An 18479-nucleotide genomic window follows, 5' to 3' on the forward strand; every position below is an offset into this window, starting at 1 on the left:
TGTGCAACAAATAAACCTGCTAACCACAGCAGAGGCGTGATTCCGGCGATCGGTCTTACCTGCCCGGTGGAGTTTTCAATGACTTGCACCAATGGGATCCTTGTTGACATGTTTGAAGGCTTGGATGTCGCCGAACAGGAAGAAGAACTGTGAAACAACCTTCAGTGTCTATTGCGCATTTAAACTGTGATCGGTCGACAGCAGAGGGAAGGTTCTAATGCATGTCCGGTGCTAGCCGGCTAGCCAGCTAGCAGCACGTCAGATAGCCCGTGAATCAACAAGTTGAATCCCACACATCAGCGACTAGCCAAATCAGCTAGCTAGCTAGAAACTAGCTAGCAGCAACTGTGCGTCCCATGTTTGTCAACAAGTACTCAATAATAAAAGAAAATGTCTTCTTTAGTTTTGATGTGGAAATGAAAATATTCAGTTCCCAAGTATCATCGATTACGGCCGATGACGATGATCGACCTGTGTGATCGAAGCCGTGACGAGCTAGCTACTTGAGCTAGCTTAAAGAAAAGTTGGCTTATTGAACAAGACAAAGTTCAATTAGGCTGTTAGCACGCTAACCTGCACGGTTGCTAAATGGCGTCTGAGAAGGCACCAAATGAGAAAAAATGTTTTTATCCAGCCTCGTTTTCTGAACAGCGTCGACGCCTGTTTTTCCCTTCTATTGACAGATATAGCTCCGTTTAGCTTTTACAGCGAGTCCGGGGTCCGAGTGAAAAACTTTCAGGCCAAAGTTATTCCCGGAGAGGTCCCGACCTTCCGAGCTCAAACGAAACAATTCAATGTTTCTCCAGCGGCATATCCACGGCAGGGTGTCCGAAAAACAGCACCGTCAGAGCGGGGAGCGATCGCATGGCCGATGGGGAACACTCACTAATTTGGTAGCGTTAGCTAAGGCTGGCCGACATTAGCCCATGTAGCTAGCTAATTCAGCGTCTCTCTCCAAGCAAAGCTAGCTAGTTAGCTTGTGCCCTGTGGCCGCAGTGACGACGACTGCCAAACCGCGACCCACGAAACTGAAAATCCACGGAAATCACCGGCTGTCTTCCTCGCCCTGCGTGATTGGGATACGGTCGTCCACCGGCGCCGCGCTGCAGTGTCGCTATACCAGTTCGTCCTGTCCGGTAAACCGATCGATATTATCCCGGTGAGCAGCCGACGGGTCGAAGAATCCTCAAGTTGTATTTTCCATTATCGCTGAAGCGAAGTTTTCCTGATACGAGAGGCGCTGCGGCCGAACGCGGTCTGCGCGCACGATCCTGCCCTGATACCGGAACAGGCTCACGGCAACATGGCTGCTTGCACCACGACCAAGGAGGAGGACCGAGGGGGACGGGGTTCGGCTCGACTCGGCTCGACTCGGCTCTACTCGGCTCGACTCGGTTATTTTCGAGCTTTCTCTTTCGCCCGTCTTTTTTCCAAATTGGTAACGAGCTATTGTTTTGTTTTTATTTTATTTTAATACATGAAATTCAAGTACAAGACTTAAAGGATTATTATTATTATTTTACATTGGCGTTAAAGCAGTAATACAGGCAATAATATTAAATAATGCAAATACAATACAATACAATAAATAATATAAATAAACTAGAAAAGCGCTCAGAGAGCGCAGACCTCCGCCGATCAGCTCATTCCCCTCCTAATTAGTTACACCGTCCACACGGTGATCTGGATCATCATCAAAAGGTTATAAATTGTTCTTGGCATCTTCATATACAAACCATTTAAAGTAAAAGTTAATCGGAGTTTATGTGTATTTTTAACTGATTTTTGAATACGCAAATATTCTCAATAATCATATTAATAATGTTAATATTTCTTGCTGGATCCGATCCAGATGAAATTCGGTGGTGAGAGAGATCCCCACCCCACCCTACATGACTGTGTCAAATTCCATAAACATTGGTCAATAATCAATCGAGATATTGAGGAACAAATTTCTAAGCTACATTTACTGCAATGTTAATGAACATTTTAATTTGATCCATAACCCATGATTTCTCCTGGATCATCACCAAAATGTAATCCTCTGTTTCTCGTAACATTCCCAACATTTCCTGACAATATCAACAAGATCCGTCCAGAACCTTTTAAGTTACTGTATCTTGCTAATGGATGGACATTATAATCCCAGTAGAAAGCAGTTCAAACCTGTTAAAATGAGTTCAAGTCCCAAACACGTGCGTATGTACGTACACCTCCATCAGTCGTTTGGATCCCCCAAAAAACTCGAGTTCTGCAGGAGCTGTCAGATTCAACAACGGTGCCTTGTTTCCTTTCAGCTGTCACACACAGGCCAAACAAATAAAAGTGTCACCTCAAAAAGCGAGACTTGAAAACACGTAACAGTGGCTGTGATTGCGAGGTACGGATGTGTCCACGTCACCTAGCAACAGCCCTGGATTGATAAAGATATTGCGAGTGCGAATGTCTGAACTCTGTCCACAAAGACTTCTGGACAATGTCACAGGAGAAAATCAAAAAGACGTCAGGAAATCGGGCGGCGTGAGAGGTTTATTAGCACTGAGTGGGAGAGCATCCAGCTGAAAGGATTTCCTAATGAGTCACAGGGGGGGGGGGGGGGGGGGGCTGTACTCAGGTGGATATCCACTCTCAGAGACAAGCCGCTCCATCTTCACCGAACCAACGTGCATTCATATCATTCGTAATATCTTGCCTCGTTTCTCAATCTGATCCGGCAGAAGAAATTCCCCCGTTTTCGTTTGCAGCATTCCGGAGTGTGACCAGTCCGATGGTGGGCTCTGTAAAACTCCCCAACCCGTCAAGCTGATGAACAAAAATCTTTTTCTTAAGGACTCTACCTTAACACTGGATTGTTAATGAGGAAACTGTGCTGAAAAGTGGCGTCATCTTCTGGCTGTCTGCACACACTACGACTATCGATCTCATAAATATTTAGTTTGATACGTATTTTTTTTGTCTATTTTCACACACAGAGTAGGAGGTTGAAGAACAGATTTTTTAAATGCAGCTGATTTGTGGGTATTTTATACCTTATTGGATGAACATTAAAAGGCAAGCCAGCCTTCTAATGCTATTTCAGGGTGCCAAATGTTTGTGGCTGGGTTCAGGCTGTAATAACAGAATGCAGTCAGTAATAACCTTTCTCACGACTGGCATCTTATACAAACAGGCTGTTACTAAAGCTCTTCTTTTGTAGTTGTTTCATTACTTTTCACCGTTTGTCCTCCACGATGTAAGTAAGACCAAAAGGTTCTGCCCAGCTGTTATTTCACATTCAGTTAGTTAACGAAGAACTTCTGAAAGCAGTTTCACGCACATCAAACAGCACGTAGGGGGGGGGGGGGGCTCAAACCACTGACCTGATAAATGGACCAACACACCGTCTAAGTTGTCATTATGGTTAATGAAGAACTTTAGGAATAATAATAATACAACTGCTTTATCACTTCCAAAAGTTCAGAAAAATAATATGTTTGAAGCAGAAAAACTGGCACAGAAATGATCGTTTTCTTAATTTAGTGTCATATTTTAAGAAACTGGGAATATATGGAATGTCTTGCTGGAGGGAAAATGCTAACCAGGGTGTAAATACAGCGTGTTACACATTGAAACCATACTTAATCCGTTTAATAAACGTAGGCGCTGTGACTTTTGACGACCACGGAGTCAAGGTTTCATGATCTAATCCGGTTTTATTATTCCCTTTGTGCTCCGAGGGGATAAACACACAAACATTCTGAGGTCGCGTTCATCCTCTTCTTCCTCCCCAGCGTGGCTTTCATCGTTCATCGTTCATCGTTCAGGTGTAAAGTTTTAAATCGTCCGTGTTCTCTCACAGACCTTAGAGCGACAGACGACCAAACAAATGTTTCTAGAGGTGGGAGGAACCCGGAGAACCCGGACAGAACCCACGCAGACACGGGGAGAACGTCCCATCCCCTCACAGAAGTCGGATTTGAACCTGCGACCTTCTTACTGTGAGGAAACAGCGCTGACCACTGCGCCACCTTGCTGCCGATTGTTGGGGGAAATATTCACGATAATAAATAATAAAATAATAAAATAATAGACTTGAATTCCAGGAAACCTTCATCAGGAGAAATTTAGTTCTGCCGGTCTCATTAAAACATCTTCAGACGCTTCTGACGAATAAAATGTTTATTACGATAGAAGCCAGATACACAGGAAGAGGAATCAATGTTCTTATCGATAAGGTAAAATTGACTTTCAGAAATATATCTGTGTTGAAGAAATAACATAAATAATAAAGAGTCTGCGGGGGGGGGGGGGGGGGGGGCGTTCACTTTAAATAGCAGCCAGCAGTTCTTCCACAGCGACTGATCTCAGATCAGAGTAGAAATGACCCTCGTTGTCCCCGCCTCCAAACACCAGCAGCGTTTTGACGACGGCGTCCCCGTCCCCGTCCGCGTCTTCATCGTCCGCCCAGCGAGCGCCCGTCTCCATGGTGATGATGGAGTGGCCCGCCCTGGGGAGGACGAGCTGAGGGAGCATCACTTCTGTCCAGCTGTTGCTCTCTGAGCCGAGAAGACGAAGGAAAAGTCGAATACATTCAAGTTCAGATCGTAACAAGTACCATTTAAAGAAGTCCGTCTGAACCGTTTCTTTGAGTAAAGGAAATAGGATGCAGGTTTGACAAAATAAAATATATGAGAACGCTTTCAGGAAAACTCTTTTATGTTTTTGGACAGTTTTAAATTTAAACTTTCCAAAAACAGCAAGGATTATCTATTTATTTGAGACTATAGAGAAAACTAGAAAAGCACAAGCACAGACCTCCCCCAAGCAGCTCGTTCCCCTCCTAACTGGGTCTACACCGTCCACATGGTGATCTGGATCAGCACCAGAAGGTTCTAGATTGTTCTGGTATCTTTATACACCAACCGTGAAAAGTAAACGTGAATCAGAGTTGATTTTAACTGATTTTTGAATCCGTAAATGTTCAAATAAAATATTTATTTTCCTAGCGTCATTCTGGATCCGATCCAGATGAAATTCGGTGGTGAGATAGACGCCCCCACCCTCCCTGACTCCGTCACATTCCATAAACATCAGTCAATAATCAAGCAATATATTGAGGAACAAATGTTGAAGCTCCATTGACTGTAATGTTAAAGATTTGAAAATGATCCAGAATCCAGGATCTCTTCTGGATCATCACCAAAACGTAAATATCTGTTCCTGGTAACATTCCCAACATTCCCTGTAAATCTCATTCAGATCCATCCAGAACATTTTGAGTTATCTTGCTAGCAAACAGACAGAGAGACAAACATAAGCCCCGCCCTCGCCCCGGCGGAGGTAATAAAACACGAATCAAAAACACTTAGTACCATGTCTAAAGAAAGAAGAAAACAAAGACAGAGACCATCCACACATCTCCGGTGGGATTGTTTTGTGCTTCCTCTCACCCATGTCGAAGACGAAGGCGTCGCCGAGCGCGCGGTTTCCGTCGTAGCCCCCGTGGATCAGGAACTTTGTGCCGGAGAGCGCGGCGCTGCCGTGCCAGCTGGAGAAACGCGGCATGGAGGGAACGCAAAAGAAAAGAGTTCTGGATGCCGCTGCAGAATTATGGTGCTAAAATCAGCTGAATCAAACACAGCGGTCCCTCATTTACCTCCAGGGTTACGTTCTAAAAATAACCCCCGATAGGCGAAATCCACCAAGTACTCAGCTTTATTTTTTATAATTATTATACACGTTTTAAGGCTGTTTATCTTTTACCACACGTTATATTGTACACGTTAAAGACAAAAGGACTTCCGCCCTCTAATTGGCTCTCATAATCGCTCGGAGCGTTTCTGGTCCCTTTCTTGAATGCTATTGGACACGTGAGCTGTCAGTCAAAACCCTCAACCCGACGGTTTGCGTGAGAGGACAGACGTTTGGTAAGTTAGAGAACAACAAATATCTAAAGACACGCAGCTGTTCTGTTCTGTGTGTATCAATAAAGTTGTGTTAACTGTTCATCTTTACTGTTGAACGGTCCATTCTCTCCTGATTGGACGTGGCTGTGCCACAGCAGAACACAATGCACTGTAAAAAATTACATTAAAAAAAATCAGCGATATAGCGAGGGACCGCTGAATTCCACTTTGCTGAAATAATACAGTTTAAAGAGTTACATTTGGATGTCATCGTGTGGTTCGTTGCGTACCTTCGAGGAGACGGGGCTGTCCCAGATGTTTTCAATTCAGAAAACTCCATCAGACCTAAGAAACACAATAGTAATAGTACGCACCCATTAGTAATAGTACGCACCCAGTTAGTACGACTTGTGCTTGAAACCAGCGCGTGTCTTACCGAGGTCCAGCACGTGCACGTCGTTGTAGCAGACGGGCGTGTCCCACCCACCGAACACACAGATCTTCCTCTCCTGCATCAAACACGCAGAATGACTGGAAGAAAAGAAACACGAAGGATGAGAGCCGAGACACTGAGCCGAGGACGGCCGTTTGGATCGAACCATCTCACCCCGAGCGGGGGGAGGGCACCGCGCCCGTCACAACAGGCTGGTACCAGATGGAGAGCTGAGGGTCGAAGATGTGCAGCGAGTCGCTGCAGCCGTCCGGCTCCGGGTTCGGACGGGGAAACACTCCCCCGAGGACAAACAGCTCGCCCCGGAACATGCTGCAGCTGTGGTAGGACAGAGGAGGGACCTTACCCTGAGCCTGGAGGGGACGAGAGGGGACGGGGGGGGGGGGGCGAGAGAGGATGAGAGAGGGATGAGAGAATGAGAGGGGATGCACGAGGACGAAAGGGGACGAAAGAGGATGAGAGAGGATGAGAGGACGAGAGAGGATGAGAGGGGACGGGAGAGGACGAGAGAGGATGAAAGGGGATGAGAGGGGACGGGGGGGGGCGAGAGAGGATGAGAGGGGACAAGAGAGGATGAGAGGACGAGAGAGGATGAGAGGATGAGAGAGGATGAGCGAGGACGAGAGAGGACAAAAGGGGACGGGAGGGTGAGATGGGACGAGAGAGGACGAGAGAGGACGAGAGAGGGATGAGAGAATGAGAGGGGATGCACGAGGACGAAAGGGGACGGGAGAGGACAAGAGAGGATGAGAGGACGAGAGAGGATGAAAGGGGACGGGAGAGGACGAGAGAGGACGAGAGAGGATGAAAGGGGATGAGAGGGGATGAGAGGGGACGGGGGAGGGCGAGAGAGGATGAGAGGGGACAAGAGAGGATGAGAGGACGAGAGAGGATGAGAGGATGAGAGAGGACGAGAGAGGACAAAAGGGGACGGGAGGGTGAGATGGGACGAGAGAGGACGAGAGAGGGATGAGAGAATGAGAGGGGATGCACGAGGACGAGAGGGGACGGGAGAGGACAAGAGAGGATGAGAGGACGAGAGAGGATGAAAGGGGACGGGAGAGGACGAGAGAGGATGAAAGGGGATGAGAGGGGATGAGAGGACGAGAGAGGATGAGAGGATGAGAGGATGAGAGAGGATGAGCGAGGACGAGAGAGGACAAAAGGGGACGGGAGGATGAGAGGGGATGGGAGAGGACGGGAGGGGATGAGAGGACGAGAGAGGACGAGAGAGGACGAGAGAGGACGAGAGAGGACGCGGATGAAGCAGACCAGCAACGAGGGCGGAGTCTCAACAGCTGAAGACACACCTCCACCGTCGTCCACTTCCAGCTCCGGGTGTCCAGGATGTGGACGTCGTTGAACCACTTCCTGTTCTTGGAGCCTCCGAACAGGAAGATTCTCCTCGAGTCGGAGTCGTAGACGGCCGAGTGGCCGATCCTCGCCTCGGGGGTCGGACCCTCGGCCAGAGTCTCTGCTGCGACCCAGGACAAGTCCTCTGCGGGACGGGGGCCACAATCATCACTCTGACACGGAGCCGGTGTAAAGTGAAGGGGCGGGGCTAGGGTTGGGGGGGGGGCGGGGCTGACTGACCGGTGCAGAGCTTCCACATGGGGTCCCTGCAGAACTGCGTTCTGGCTCCCTGCCCTCCAATCAGAATCGCGGTCTGAGCGCCGACGGGACACAGAGTCTGTCCCCAGCGACCCGACGGGCCGACCGGCGCCGCTGCAGAGACACGGAGACGCTTCGTAAGCGTGAGCGAAGCATTCTGGACACGCCCACGTTCATTCTGGACACGCCCACGTTCACGCCGGACGTTCAGGCAAACTCACGGGCTTGTGCGGCGGCGCTCCGAGCAGGCGTCCTTCCCGCCGTCCTCTGGGTTTGTCCCGTCTCATTAACTGCAGAGGACAAAGGGAAGATTTGAAGACATGGTTTCCGTCTCCGCGCCGAGCCGTGCGGCCAAACATGCGTGACGCGTCACCCCTCTTCGTCTTCGTCTTCGTCTTCGCTGCAGCTCCTCCTCCTCCTCCTCCGTCTACTCGCTTCTGCCTCCCTTTGGTTTGACATCTGGCCTTCGGCACGCCGCCGTTTGGACGCGCGTTCTCGTCTTCGCGTCCCGTCGTCACGGCGTCCTCGTCGCCGTCTTCCCCCGGCGTTCGCTCTCTCTTCCGCTTGCTGTTCAGGTCCCGGGCGGCGAGAGGCGGAACGTTGTCCTGGGAGTCATTTAGCAAGTTAGCTTCCACGCGCTAGTCTGAGCTCTGGTTCTGACCAATCGGCTTCGACCTGGCTGCTGAGAGTTACCAGCGTTCCGTCTTCCAGAGAGACGTCCAGCGTGGCGCTCTTCGTCCATGTCTCTTCTTCCCATTTTTCCCACGACAGACACCTGAAGGAAAGCGGAAGTCCAGATTCCTCGTAGTCGGACTCTAAACTATTCACCCTTCATTAGCAAAATATTCAACGTAGTACGAGAAAGAGCCGAAGACTTGGATCAGTACGACGGACTTTACAAGGTGTTTCCATAGCAACACCTATTGTTTCTTTTGCATGCTCTCTAGAGCAGGGGGGGGGTAATTATTGTTTCCAGGGGGCCACATGAGAAACAGAAAATATTCTGGAGGGTCCGACCAAAAGGCTGAACTGAATTCTGCATAATATTAATTATGTTATAATTAAGCAATGAAAAATTTAGGTTACAAAAAAATGTAATTATTTAATTACATTTCTCAAAACAATAGTGAAATAAATGTGAATGTTTAACCATTCGTGACTCACATTAGTGAACATTTTCACTCACATTCACTCTAAAACACATTTTGAGTTTAATATACTTTTGTTTGAAGGTTCGTAGCATCATAAAGACATCAAAGACGCATCATATGAACCGTCATGCATGAGGTAAAATTAGAAAATGTGTTTATTTTGTAATGTCCAATTAACGTTACAGGGGCCGGTCAGAGTCAACCAAAGGGCCGTATGTGGCCCTGGGGCCGTACGATGCTCAGACCTGCTCTAAAGTATGAAGCCACCTGAATATCGGCCATCATAAGAGCAGAGGAACGGGCTAGTGCTCCGGGCGCCATGTTTCCACAGCGTCGTAACAGCAAGTGGGCTACAAAGTACTGCAGACGAGTCCTAGTAGTCGTTTGCAGTATATTTGTGTACTGATCCATTTCATGTCTGTGGAGTTTCTCGGTCATCCGGATCATGGCTGAACTCCGTGTTGAATAAAGTCAATTTGGATATTTACAAAAAGCTTCTCGGCGTTTTGCCTCTCATGATCAAAGAAGCTTCTTCTAGAATCTAGAAGTAGACACGGAATAGAAGAACCGCTGATATCTAGAATATTCCGCAAACGAACAAAACGGGTTGAATAAGTATTCGTTTGTGTATCGCAGAGCCGGCTCTAGGCATAGGCGAACTAGGCAGTTGTCTAGGGCGCCACCAGCTGGAGGGGGCGCCACTCCAAGCCTCGAAAAAAAATTATATTAAAAAAAAAAAAAAAAAAAAAAAAAAGAAAATAAACTAATAATAGTTATAATTTATTGCCCCAACGGGCGCCCTTTTCTCATGCTCTGCCTAGAAAATAAAAAACAAACAAATACAGAAAAAATTAAAAACAACACCCCCCCCTCGTTGTTTGTCATTCTTGGTATGACCTGAAACACAATGCCTTGACCGTCCAAGGAGAGGGGGGGGGGGCGATTTATCAGTGCGCACCTCAGCTAGACCGTGACAGTTGCTGCTGCAGAGAGGAGCTTCTCCAAACTAAAGCTTATAAAAACGGACCTGAGATCCACGATGTCACAAGAGCGTCTCAATGGACTTGCTTTAATAAGCATAAATCATGAGCTTTCAAGACAGGTATCATTTGATTATACCATCAGTATCATCAAATGATACTTGTCTGAATGAAAGTTGTCTGAATCTGAATCTGAATCTGAACCACCGATGCCTTTGCCGCAAGGAAGTCCAGACGTGTAAAATTTTAAATGTAAGCTATCATGGCAAAATTATTTGCTATGTATCTGTTTTGCATTGTTTGTGTGGAAGCTGTCAGGACTTTTAATTTCCTCTTAATCTGAACAGTAACCCTGTTTTATTTCTGTTTATTTATTTTATTTTATTATTTGTATTGTATAGCGTGTGCTAGTTGTTTTGAAGAATAATTAAACTTTTAAGGTCCGTCATATGGCTGTTGTTATTAATGTTTTATATATATAATGTTTGCCGTGTATGGGGGGGGGGGGGGCGCAAAATCATAATCTCGCCTAGGGCACCAAAATGGCTAGGGCCGGCTCTGGTGTATCGTGTATTCAGGTTTGATGCATACTTGTTATATCGGGTCAGCTTCCCGACAGTGATCGGCATCCGGTCTGCGTCGTTGAGCTCCGCGTTGACGCAGATCCTCTCCCCCCACGGCCCGGCGGTAAACAGCACCACCTGCCGGGCATCCCGGGGAACTGCAACAGACACCCGCCGACCTCCTTCAGCGCTGACGGGCAACAAACGGAGAAATAAGAAAATACCCAGAAAGCACGGACAGTTTCACTGATTCAACACTTTAATAAAAGCATTTCTTTTTCATTAATATCCAGAGATAAACGCCGGCAGAAACGGAGCCTCCTTGACGGACAGCGGTTCATCTTACCTCGGCAGCCTTCGAGGCGGACTGCTCACTCCTAAGATGGCATAAATGCCGAAGTCGTCCATCTTTTATTTCCCGACTCTCCCTGTAACCAAACTTTATTGTGGCAACGTACGAAACATCAACAACAACTCCGTCGTCTCTGTTCAACAGCTCCCGCCACAGACAATGTCGTAACTCCGCGCGAAGAATCGCAGGAGGCGCATGTTTTTAATTTCGCACCTGCGCGGGTGCAGTCTAAGACTCTGAAAATAAAGCCGGAAAATTACCACCGCCCGTGCAACATGTTTTGATAATTACAATCGAGCGCACAGCACGCTTTGCGCACAATGCGCCCACCAATCACATGGCAGAAATCAAAAACGCAACAGACGTAAGACGAAGCTGCGTTCAATATCACTTGTTAATAATTTCAAATGGATAAACTCGTGTTAACTGTTAGCTAATGATGATGTACTATGTTAGCTAATGATGAGTACTATGTTAGCTAATGATGTGTACTATGTTAGCTAATGCTGTACAATGTTAGCTAATGAGGTGTACAGGTACTATGTTAGCTAATGATGTGTACTATGTTAGCTATGTATCGTGTGTGTATCTGGTTAATGTCATCTTCATGCGTCTTCACTCTATATTCATAATCTGTATATAAATACTCTGAAAGTCAACTTTTCTGACCCTGCTTCAGCCATTTACTTGACTCAATGTTACATTTGTATTAATAATGGTGATGCTACTAAATTAGGACCACCTTCAGCAGGCATCCTCATCCTCTGCACAAACTACTGCCTCCAGAGGACTGCCGAGGTGCCCTTGAGCAAGGCAAAGGCTTTGTTTCTTTCCACTACTTTGAATTCCTTTTCGACACCCCGTTACATGTAAACTTAGGCCATCCAACACATCCTCAGAAGAAGGTACATTTTAGCTATGCTATAGTTTCATGTAGTTTGTTGTACTTTAGTAGCATGGTGATATGGTGGTGATTTTTTCCCGCATACAACCTTTATTAAATGACCCAATATAAGAAAACGAAACCCATTTTCAACGTTTGTCCTTATCCTCTGTGTATTCTCTTTGTTTTTCTTTATCTTTTCAAGCTAAGCGGTGGTGCGACCCCTTGACTATGGTAAAACAACATACTCCAAGCTCCTTAGTTGTTAAATAAGATATTTTCTATGAGATCTGCGTCTTCATATTTAACGGTAATTTGATTTCATCAAATATTGTTCGTTCACAAAGGGAAACTTAGGAACCAATTCCAGCATGGAAGCTCAAGACGTGACAAAGTTATGATTTTATAACAGTGAACTGTGTGAGAATTATACATGCAAACATGGGTATGAAACAAAATATGATATATGGGAATTAAAGCAAAGGAAAACTAATATTTTATAGAAAAAAAGTAACTTTCCATCCTGCATGTCTTCAAAACGAAACCTTTGCTATAAAAAAAAAACTGGAATTTAATATTTGCCAAAACCCTAACTTTCAATTTGTGTCACGTCTCGCACAAATTATTCCCGATTGTGTTTTCATTGGGCGAAAGCGTTAAATGGAATCTCGAACAGGAACCCGCGTCGTGTTCTTGAACGCCCCCACCGCGGCCGAGCTGTCGCAAAGCATTCTGGGATTGGCTGCCGGCAGCGAGCTTCTCGAAGGAACTGCTAACATGATGGTGAGTCGGTTTAGCGGTCACGCCCGAACCGAACGCGAATCCGCGTTCATCCTGTCCTTTACGCGTTCGTGTTTGCGTCCGGGCCGTCCTCGCGTTAACGCGCAGCTTCCTGGCGTCTTCAGGATACGATCATTTCACCATATAAACGCTTTAAACGACTTTTGTTAGCCTCGGAGGGTAATCCGGAAGCGACGCGCTCAATGCCGGTGCTCGCTAGCATTAGCAGCGGCTGCTGCTCGCTAGCATTAGCAGCGGCTGCTGCTCGCTAGCATTAGCAGCGGCTGCTGCTCGCTAGCATTAGCAGCGGCTGCTGCTCGCTAGCATTAGCAGCGGCTGCTGCTGATGGAACAATCACGCGAAGGCTGTTTCGTTTTGAACATTGTTTTTGCTTTTTATGTGTCTTTTATTTATGTATTATTGTACATTGTAAATGCGCGAGTCGGGCTATTAGACAGCTAGCGGCTAGCGGTTAGCCCCTTTGTGCGAGCCGGCGGAGATGATCCGCAGCGAACCCGAAATGACGCGCAGAGCTTCATTTTGTCACTTCTGCTCCGGTTTTTCTTTCTTTCTTTCCTTTAAATATCATTTTCTAGCAATTGTTTCATTGTTCAGGCTTAAATTAATATTAAGAGACACCTGGACAGTGTCTCATGGACGCATTACAATGTGTCGATTCATGCACGTGAATGAACGTGCACGTGATTCATTTATTCATGAGATAAAGTCTTTGATCATTTGCAGATTTGAATGGCGTTTCCCAGCGAGGGATTCTGACTCTGAATCGTGATTTCCTTTGCGTGTAAATGTCCCTTCCTTCCTCTCTCACTCCTGTTTTGTCCAGTCCACACCGGTTATCCTGCTGAAGGAGGGGACGGACACGTCTCAGGGTGTCCCCCAGCTCGTCAGTAACATCAACGCCTGCCAGGTCAGGGGTCGAGTCTTCCCCTCTGCGTCTCTCTTCGGTAAACTCGCTGTGAGTCTCACTGGCGATCGTTTTCCAGGTGATTGCCGAGGCCGTCAGGACGACCTTGGGTCCCCGGGGGATGGACAAGCTGATGGTGGACGGTAGAGGTGAGGACAAACGCTGACATTTGTTACCGGATGCGTTCCCCGCTCACCGAAAACCGTTTCCCAGGCAAGGCCACGATCTCCAACGACGGCGCCACCATCCTGAAGCTGCTGGACGTGGTTCACCCCGCGGCCAAGACCCTGGTGGACATCGCCCGCTCGCAGGACGCCGAGGTGGGACCGGACACGCCCCCCCCCCCCCCCCCGGGAGCTCCTGGACCCGCCCATTAACGAGCCCCCCTCCTTTGTGCCGGTCTCAGGTCGGGGACGGCACCACCTCCGTCACCCTCCTGGCTGCAGAGTTCCTGAAGCAGCTGAAGCCGTACGTGGAGGAGGGGCTCCACCCCCAGACCATCATCAGGGCGTTCCGCAACGCCACCGCCCTCGCCGTCGCCAAGATCAAGGAGATCGCCGTCCCCGTGAAGAAGGGCGATAAGCGGTAACGGCTTCTTTATTTCTCAGCCGTTACGCCGGTGGGGCGCGACCCCCGACCCCCGAGCTCTTAAATATTTAACAGAGATGATAAAACAAAGGAAGGTCGGTCGAAAGCAAAGACGAGGAAATCTGATGTAGCGTACGTAGCGCTTGGCGTCACCGTGACGACGGCGGGAGACGAGGGAAGAGCTCACTTCCTCATTTTGCTAAAAGAAAATCAGCACAATTGTTTTTTCATTTTGGTTTTGTAGGTTAAAGTGTTTTATATTTTGTTCTCCTGAGTTAATGTTGCTGATCAATTTTAATTTATTGTTTATTGATGTTATTTAATTTAATTTATTATTTTAATTGTAAAAATTGTAGTTTAAGGATTTAAAAAAGATTTCAGGCAAATTGATGCACTTCAAATATTCTCTGTTGCAGACTTTAAAAAATGGTAATAAGTTATTCTTTGTAAGTTGATCTATATTTCTTTTTATGTTAATAAGATGCAATAGTGGGTTTTTTGGGGGGGGGGGGGGGGGGTCGCCAAATGTTTCTTTCTTCCTTGGGGGGTCGTAACAGAAAATAATTGAGAATCACTCCGTTGAGGACGCTCTAAAAACCGATCTGCTCTTTGATCCTCACAGGGAACAGCGCCACCTGCTGGAGAAATGTGCAGCCACCGCCCTCAACTCCAAGCTCATCGCCGGCCAGAAGGACTTCTTCTCTAAAATGGCCGTGGATGCCGTGATGTCTCTGGACGAGCTGCTGTTGCTGAAGATGATCGGCATCAAGAAGGTCCAGGGGGGCGGCCTTGAGGTTTGGACCCCCCCCCCGTCGGGAAGCGCGTGCGTGGGTTGGCCGCGGCACCCATCGGTGTCGTCCTCTGATTCGTGCAGGACTCCCAGTTGGTCTCCGGCGTTGCGTTCAAGAAGACCTTCTCCTACGCCGGCTTCGAGATGCAGCCGAAACGCTACGAGGGTCCAAAGATCGCGTTGCTCAACGTGGAGCTCGAGCTGAAGGCCGAGAAGGACAACGCCGAGGTCCGCGTGAAGTCGGTGGAGGTGGGCGAGCTCCGGCGCGGCCGTCGGGACGGGAGAGAGGCGCTCCGTTCCCCTCGGCTCAACGCTTTTCCCCCGTTCTGAAGGACTACCAGGCCATCGTCGACGCGGAGTGGAACATCCTGTACGACAAGCTGGAGAAGATCCATCGGTCGGGGGCCAAGGTGGTTCTGTCCAAGCTGCCCATCGGCGACGTGGCCACCCAGTACTTCGCCGACAGAGACCTGTTCTGTGCCGGGAGGGTGCAGGAGGAGGACCTGAGGAGAACCATGATGGTGAGAGGCGGGGAGGCTGGGTCGCCGTTTAACGGGTCGTTGGTTCCCTCGGTTCAGTTAAATAGATGCTTCAAGCTCGTCTAAAGTAAACGTTTAGGTTTAGTTCACGTGTCATGTGACCTCCAGGCCTGCGGCGGATCCATCCAGACGTCGGTCGGTGCCATGACGGACGACGTTCTGGGGCAGTGCGAGCTCTTTGAAGAGGTCCAGGTCGGAGGAGAGAGGTGAGCTCGCCGGGCTCTTTCCCTCTCGTTCAGAGTCGCCGTGACGACGCACGCCCTCCGCCTCTGCGCTCGCAGGTATAACTTCTTTAAGGGGTGTCCGAAGGCCAAGACGTGCACCATCATCCTGAGGGGCGGGGCGGAGCAGTTCACCGAGGAGACGGAGCGATCGCTGCACGACGCCATCATGATCGTACGCAGAGCTATCAAGGTCGGTTGACACGCGGAGGTCGCGTGAAGTCCGCGATGAAGCCGTTGCGTTATTTTAGAACGGAACTTATTTTATTTATTTTAAGTTGCTCGGGAGTCTGAAAAGTTACTGCCTTTGATGTGATTAAATGGATGGACAGGGATGTAAATTATTTCAACTAAACATTCAGTAATATTTAACAAAATTTAAATTTTATGATTCATATTTTTCTGTTTTTAATCATGAAAATTGGAATTGTACTTGAATATGTTTTTTTTTTTTTACTCACTTTTATGTCTAACAATTATTTTCCACCTTTTTTCGTATATTTTGAAATCTCAAATTGTGCCAAAGATGGCGTTGGCGTGAATCCACCTGTAAACGGCGTTGAGGCGTCACGGGCCTTTAGAGACGAGGCAGATATCGGACCCGTTAAATGGTTCTGGGGAGTGAACGCTTTTACACATTTTAATGTCTCCTGTTTCAATCTTCAGGTAAAATTAGCATCAAGGTAAACCGTCAAACAGCTCCTGTCTCCGTGGTTGAGCCGTTCGTAGCCGTGAAAGCGGCCGGTTGTCCATTGGAGACGTGCCGTCAGGCTTTAATTAATAGTTAAGATTAATGTTTGCATTGCGTTTGTATAAATTCGGACTTCTGACCCGTTCCTAGAACGACACCATCGTAGCGGGGGGAGGAGCCATTGAGATGGAGCTGTCCAAGTACCTCCGGGATTACTCCCGGACCATCCCCGGGAAGCAGCAGCTGCTGATCGGGGCCTACGCCAAAGCCCTCGAGATCATTCCCAGGCAGCTGTGCGACAACGCCGGCTTCGATGCCACCAACATCCTGAATAAACTACGAGCCAAACACGCTCAGGTAACCAAGGTAACGCGTGCTAACGTTTACCCTTTGAAGACGGATGTGTTTTCGGAGGTGTACGAGGAAACGGCGTGAGCTGCATTACTCGCCGTCTGTCTGCAGGGGGGCGTGTGGTTCGGCGTGGACATCAACAACGAGGACATCGCGGACAACTTCGCCGCCTGCGTCTGGGAGCCGTCCATCGTGCGGATCAACGCTCTGACGGCGGCGTCGGAAGCGGCGTGTCTCATTCTGTCGGTGGACGAGACGATCAAGAACCCACGCAGCTCTATGGACGGACCCCCAGGTGGCGCCGGCAGGGGCAGAGGCCGCGGGAGACCTCACGCTCACTGAACCCGCATTTTAAACTGGCGTTTAAATCCAAACCGGGTGTCGCGTTTAGCTCGGCCTGTTCCGGCTGCCTTTGGATTTGAATTCTAGATTAAGTGCGGCGTTGTAACCAGATTAAATGCGGCGTTGTAACCAGATTAAATGCGGCGTTGTAACCAGATTAAAACCCTGCGACTTGGCGGGTGTAGTAAAACGAATCTTCGGCCTTCGTCAAAGACGCTTGATATTTTCTGCGCTTTGTCGTCTGTGTTTTCAGAATGGATTATAAAATGCGAGCAACGTCTTAGTTTTTTGAAGCAAACACGTTTCTGTTGTAGTTTCTAATCAGCTTTGTGTTCCTGATGTTAACATGTTAAGTGTTGAACCGTTGCTGGACTATTTATTGGACCATTCTGATCAATAAATCACAGCTCACACTCTTGTTTCTGCTTGTTTTATTTAAACACTTGTTCATGAGTGAGAAAATCCTATTTGGGATTCCACCAGGGATCGGCTCTGAGACCCTTTTTGTTGCCGTGGTGATGGACAGACTAACAGATGAGGTGAGACAGGAAGCTCCCTGGAATATGATGTTTGCAGATGACATTGTGATCTGCAGGTAGAGGAGAATCTAGAGAAGTGGAGGTCTGCTCTAGAAAAGAGAGGGATGAAGGTGAGCAGGAGTAAGACAGAGTACATGTGTGTACATGAGAAGGTCCCAGGGGGGACAGTGAAGCTACAAGGAATAGACGTAAAGAAGGGAGAGGACTTCAGGTACCTCGGGTCAACAGAGCAGAGTGATGGAGAGAATGTGGAAAGGAGGTGAAGAATGGTGTGCAGGCAGGCTGGAACGGGGGGGAGGAGAGTATCAGGTGTGCTCTGTGATAGGACGAAGGGACAGGTCTACAAGACAGTGGTGAGGACAGCCATGATGGACGGCTTAGAGACAGTGGTGAGGACAGCCATGATGGACGGCTTAGAGACAGTGGTGAGGACAGCCATGATGGACGGCTTAGAGACGGTGGTGAGGACAGCCATGATGGACGGCTTAGAGACAGTGGTGAGGACAGACATGATGGACGGCTTAGACACAGTGGTGGGAGCAGCCGTGATGGACGGCTTAGAGACAGTGGTGAGGACAGCCACGATGGATGGCTTAGAGACAGTGGTGAGGACAGCCACGATGGACGGCTTAGAGACAGTGGTGAGGACAGCCGTGATGGACGGCTTAGAGACAGTGGTGAGGACAGCCATGATGGACGGCTCAGAGACAGTGGTGAGGACAGCCACGATGGATGGCTTAGAGACAGTGGTGAGGACAGCCATGATGGACGGCTCAGAGACAGTGGTGAGGACAGCCACGATGGACGGCTTAGAGACAGTGGTGAGGACAGCCATGA

General features: G+C 48.3%; 3 protein-coding genes across 4 annotated transcripts in view; 1 reads left to right on the forward strand and 2 right to left on the reverse strand.

Annotated features, from left to right (window-relative positions):
• Positions 1-197, reverse strand: part of mark2b (MAP/microtubule affinity-regulating kinase 2b) — a 36887-nt gene extending 36690 nt beyond the window's left edge. The window contains exon 1 of the mRNA XM_068755994.1: positions 60-197. Coding sequence (XP_068612095.1) covers positions 60-110 — 51 coding nt within the window. The 5' untranslated portion in view covers positions 111-197. The remainder of the gene's footprint in view (positions 1-59) is intronic.
• Positions 198-4305: 4108 nt separating this feature from the next.
• On the reverse strand, positions 4306-11049 carry krcp (kelch repeat-containing protein). Its single transcript, XM_068756168.1, has 12 exons — positions 10988-11049; positions 10670-10831; positions 8641-8722; positions 8321-8552; positions 8169-8237; positions 7930-8061; positions 7647-7834; positions 6493-6689; positions 6322-6416; positions 6176-6230; positions 5430-5527; positions 4306-4535 (listed from the first exon to the last, which is right to left on the reverse strand). The coding sequence occupies exons 1-12, from the start codon at positions 11047-11049 to the stop codon at positions 4306-4308; spliced, it is 1602 nt and encodes a 533-aa protein (XP_068612269.1).
• A 1593-nt stretch (positions 11050-12642) lies between these two features.
• Positions 12643-17516, forward strand: cct7 (chaperonin containing TCP1, subunit 7 (eta)). Of its 2 annotated transcripts, none has more exons than XM_068755729.1 (12): positions 12643-12659; positions 13501-13584; positions 13661-13730; positions 13795-13901; positions 13988-14166; positions 14792-14963; positions 15044-15208; positions 15292-15480; positions 15607-15704; positions 15780-15912; positions 16561-16776; positions 16873-17516. In XM_068755729.1, the coding sequence occupies exons 1-12, from the start codon at positions 12654-12656 to the stop codon at positions 17101-17103; spliced, it is 1650 nt and encodes a 549-aa protein (XP_068611830.1). In that variant the 5' UTR covers positions 12643-12653; the 3' UTR covers positions 17104-17516. The 2 variants fall into 2 exon arrangements, with proteins under 2 accessions (XP_068611830.1, XP_068611831.1); XM_068755730.1 differs by having other exon boundaries at positions 16561-16767.
• The last annotated feature ends 963 nt before the right edge of the window (positions 17517-18479 follow it).

The sequence above is a fragment of the Brachionichthys hirsutus genome, chromosome 23 (assembly GCF_040956055.1).
Source record: "Brachionichthys hirsutus isolate HB-005 chromosome 23, CSIRO-AGI_Bhir_v1, whole genome shotgun sequence".
Lineage (NCBI taxonomy): Eukaryota > Metazoa > Chordata > Actinopteri > Lophiiformes > Brachionichthyidae > Brachionichthys > Brachionichthys hirsutus.

Bases quoted from the DNA above. Each gene is read 5' to 3' on its own strand.
- cct7 (XM_068755729.1), top strand. The intron at 13,902-13,987 runs GTGGGACCGGAC...TGCCGGTCTCAG, and splicing joins CCCGCTCGCAGGACGCCGAG to GTCGGGGACGGCACCACCTC. The intron at 15,913-16,560 runs GTCGGTTGACAC...ACCCGTTCCTAG, and splicing joins TCGTACGCAGAGCTATCAAG to AACGACACCATCGTAGCGGG.
- krcp (XM_068756168.1), bottom strand. From the start codon at position 11,049: ATGGACGACTTCGGCATTTATGCCATCTTAGGAGTGAGCAGTCCGCCT. The intron at 6,231-6,321 runs GTAAGACACGCG...TGTGTTTCTTAG, and splicing joins CGTGCACGTGCTGGACCTCG to GTCTGATGGAGTTTTCTGAA. The intron at 4,536-5,429 runs GTGAGAGGAAGC...TTCTCGGCTCAG, and splicing joins CGCCTTCGTCTTCGACATGG to AGAGCAACAGCTGGACAGAA.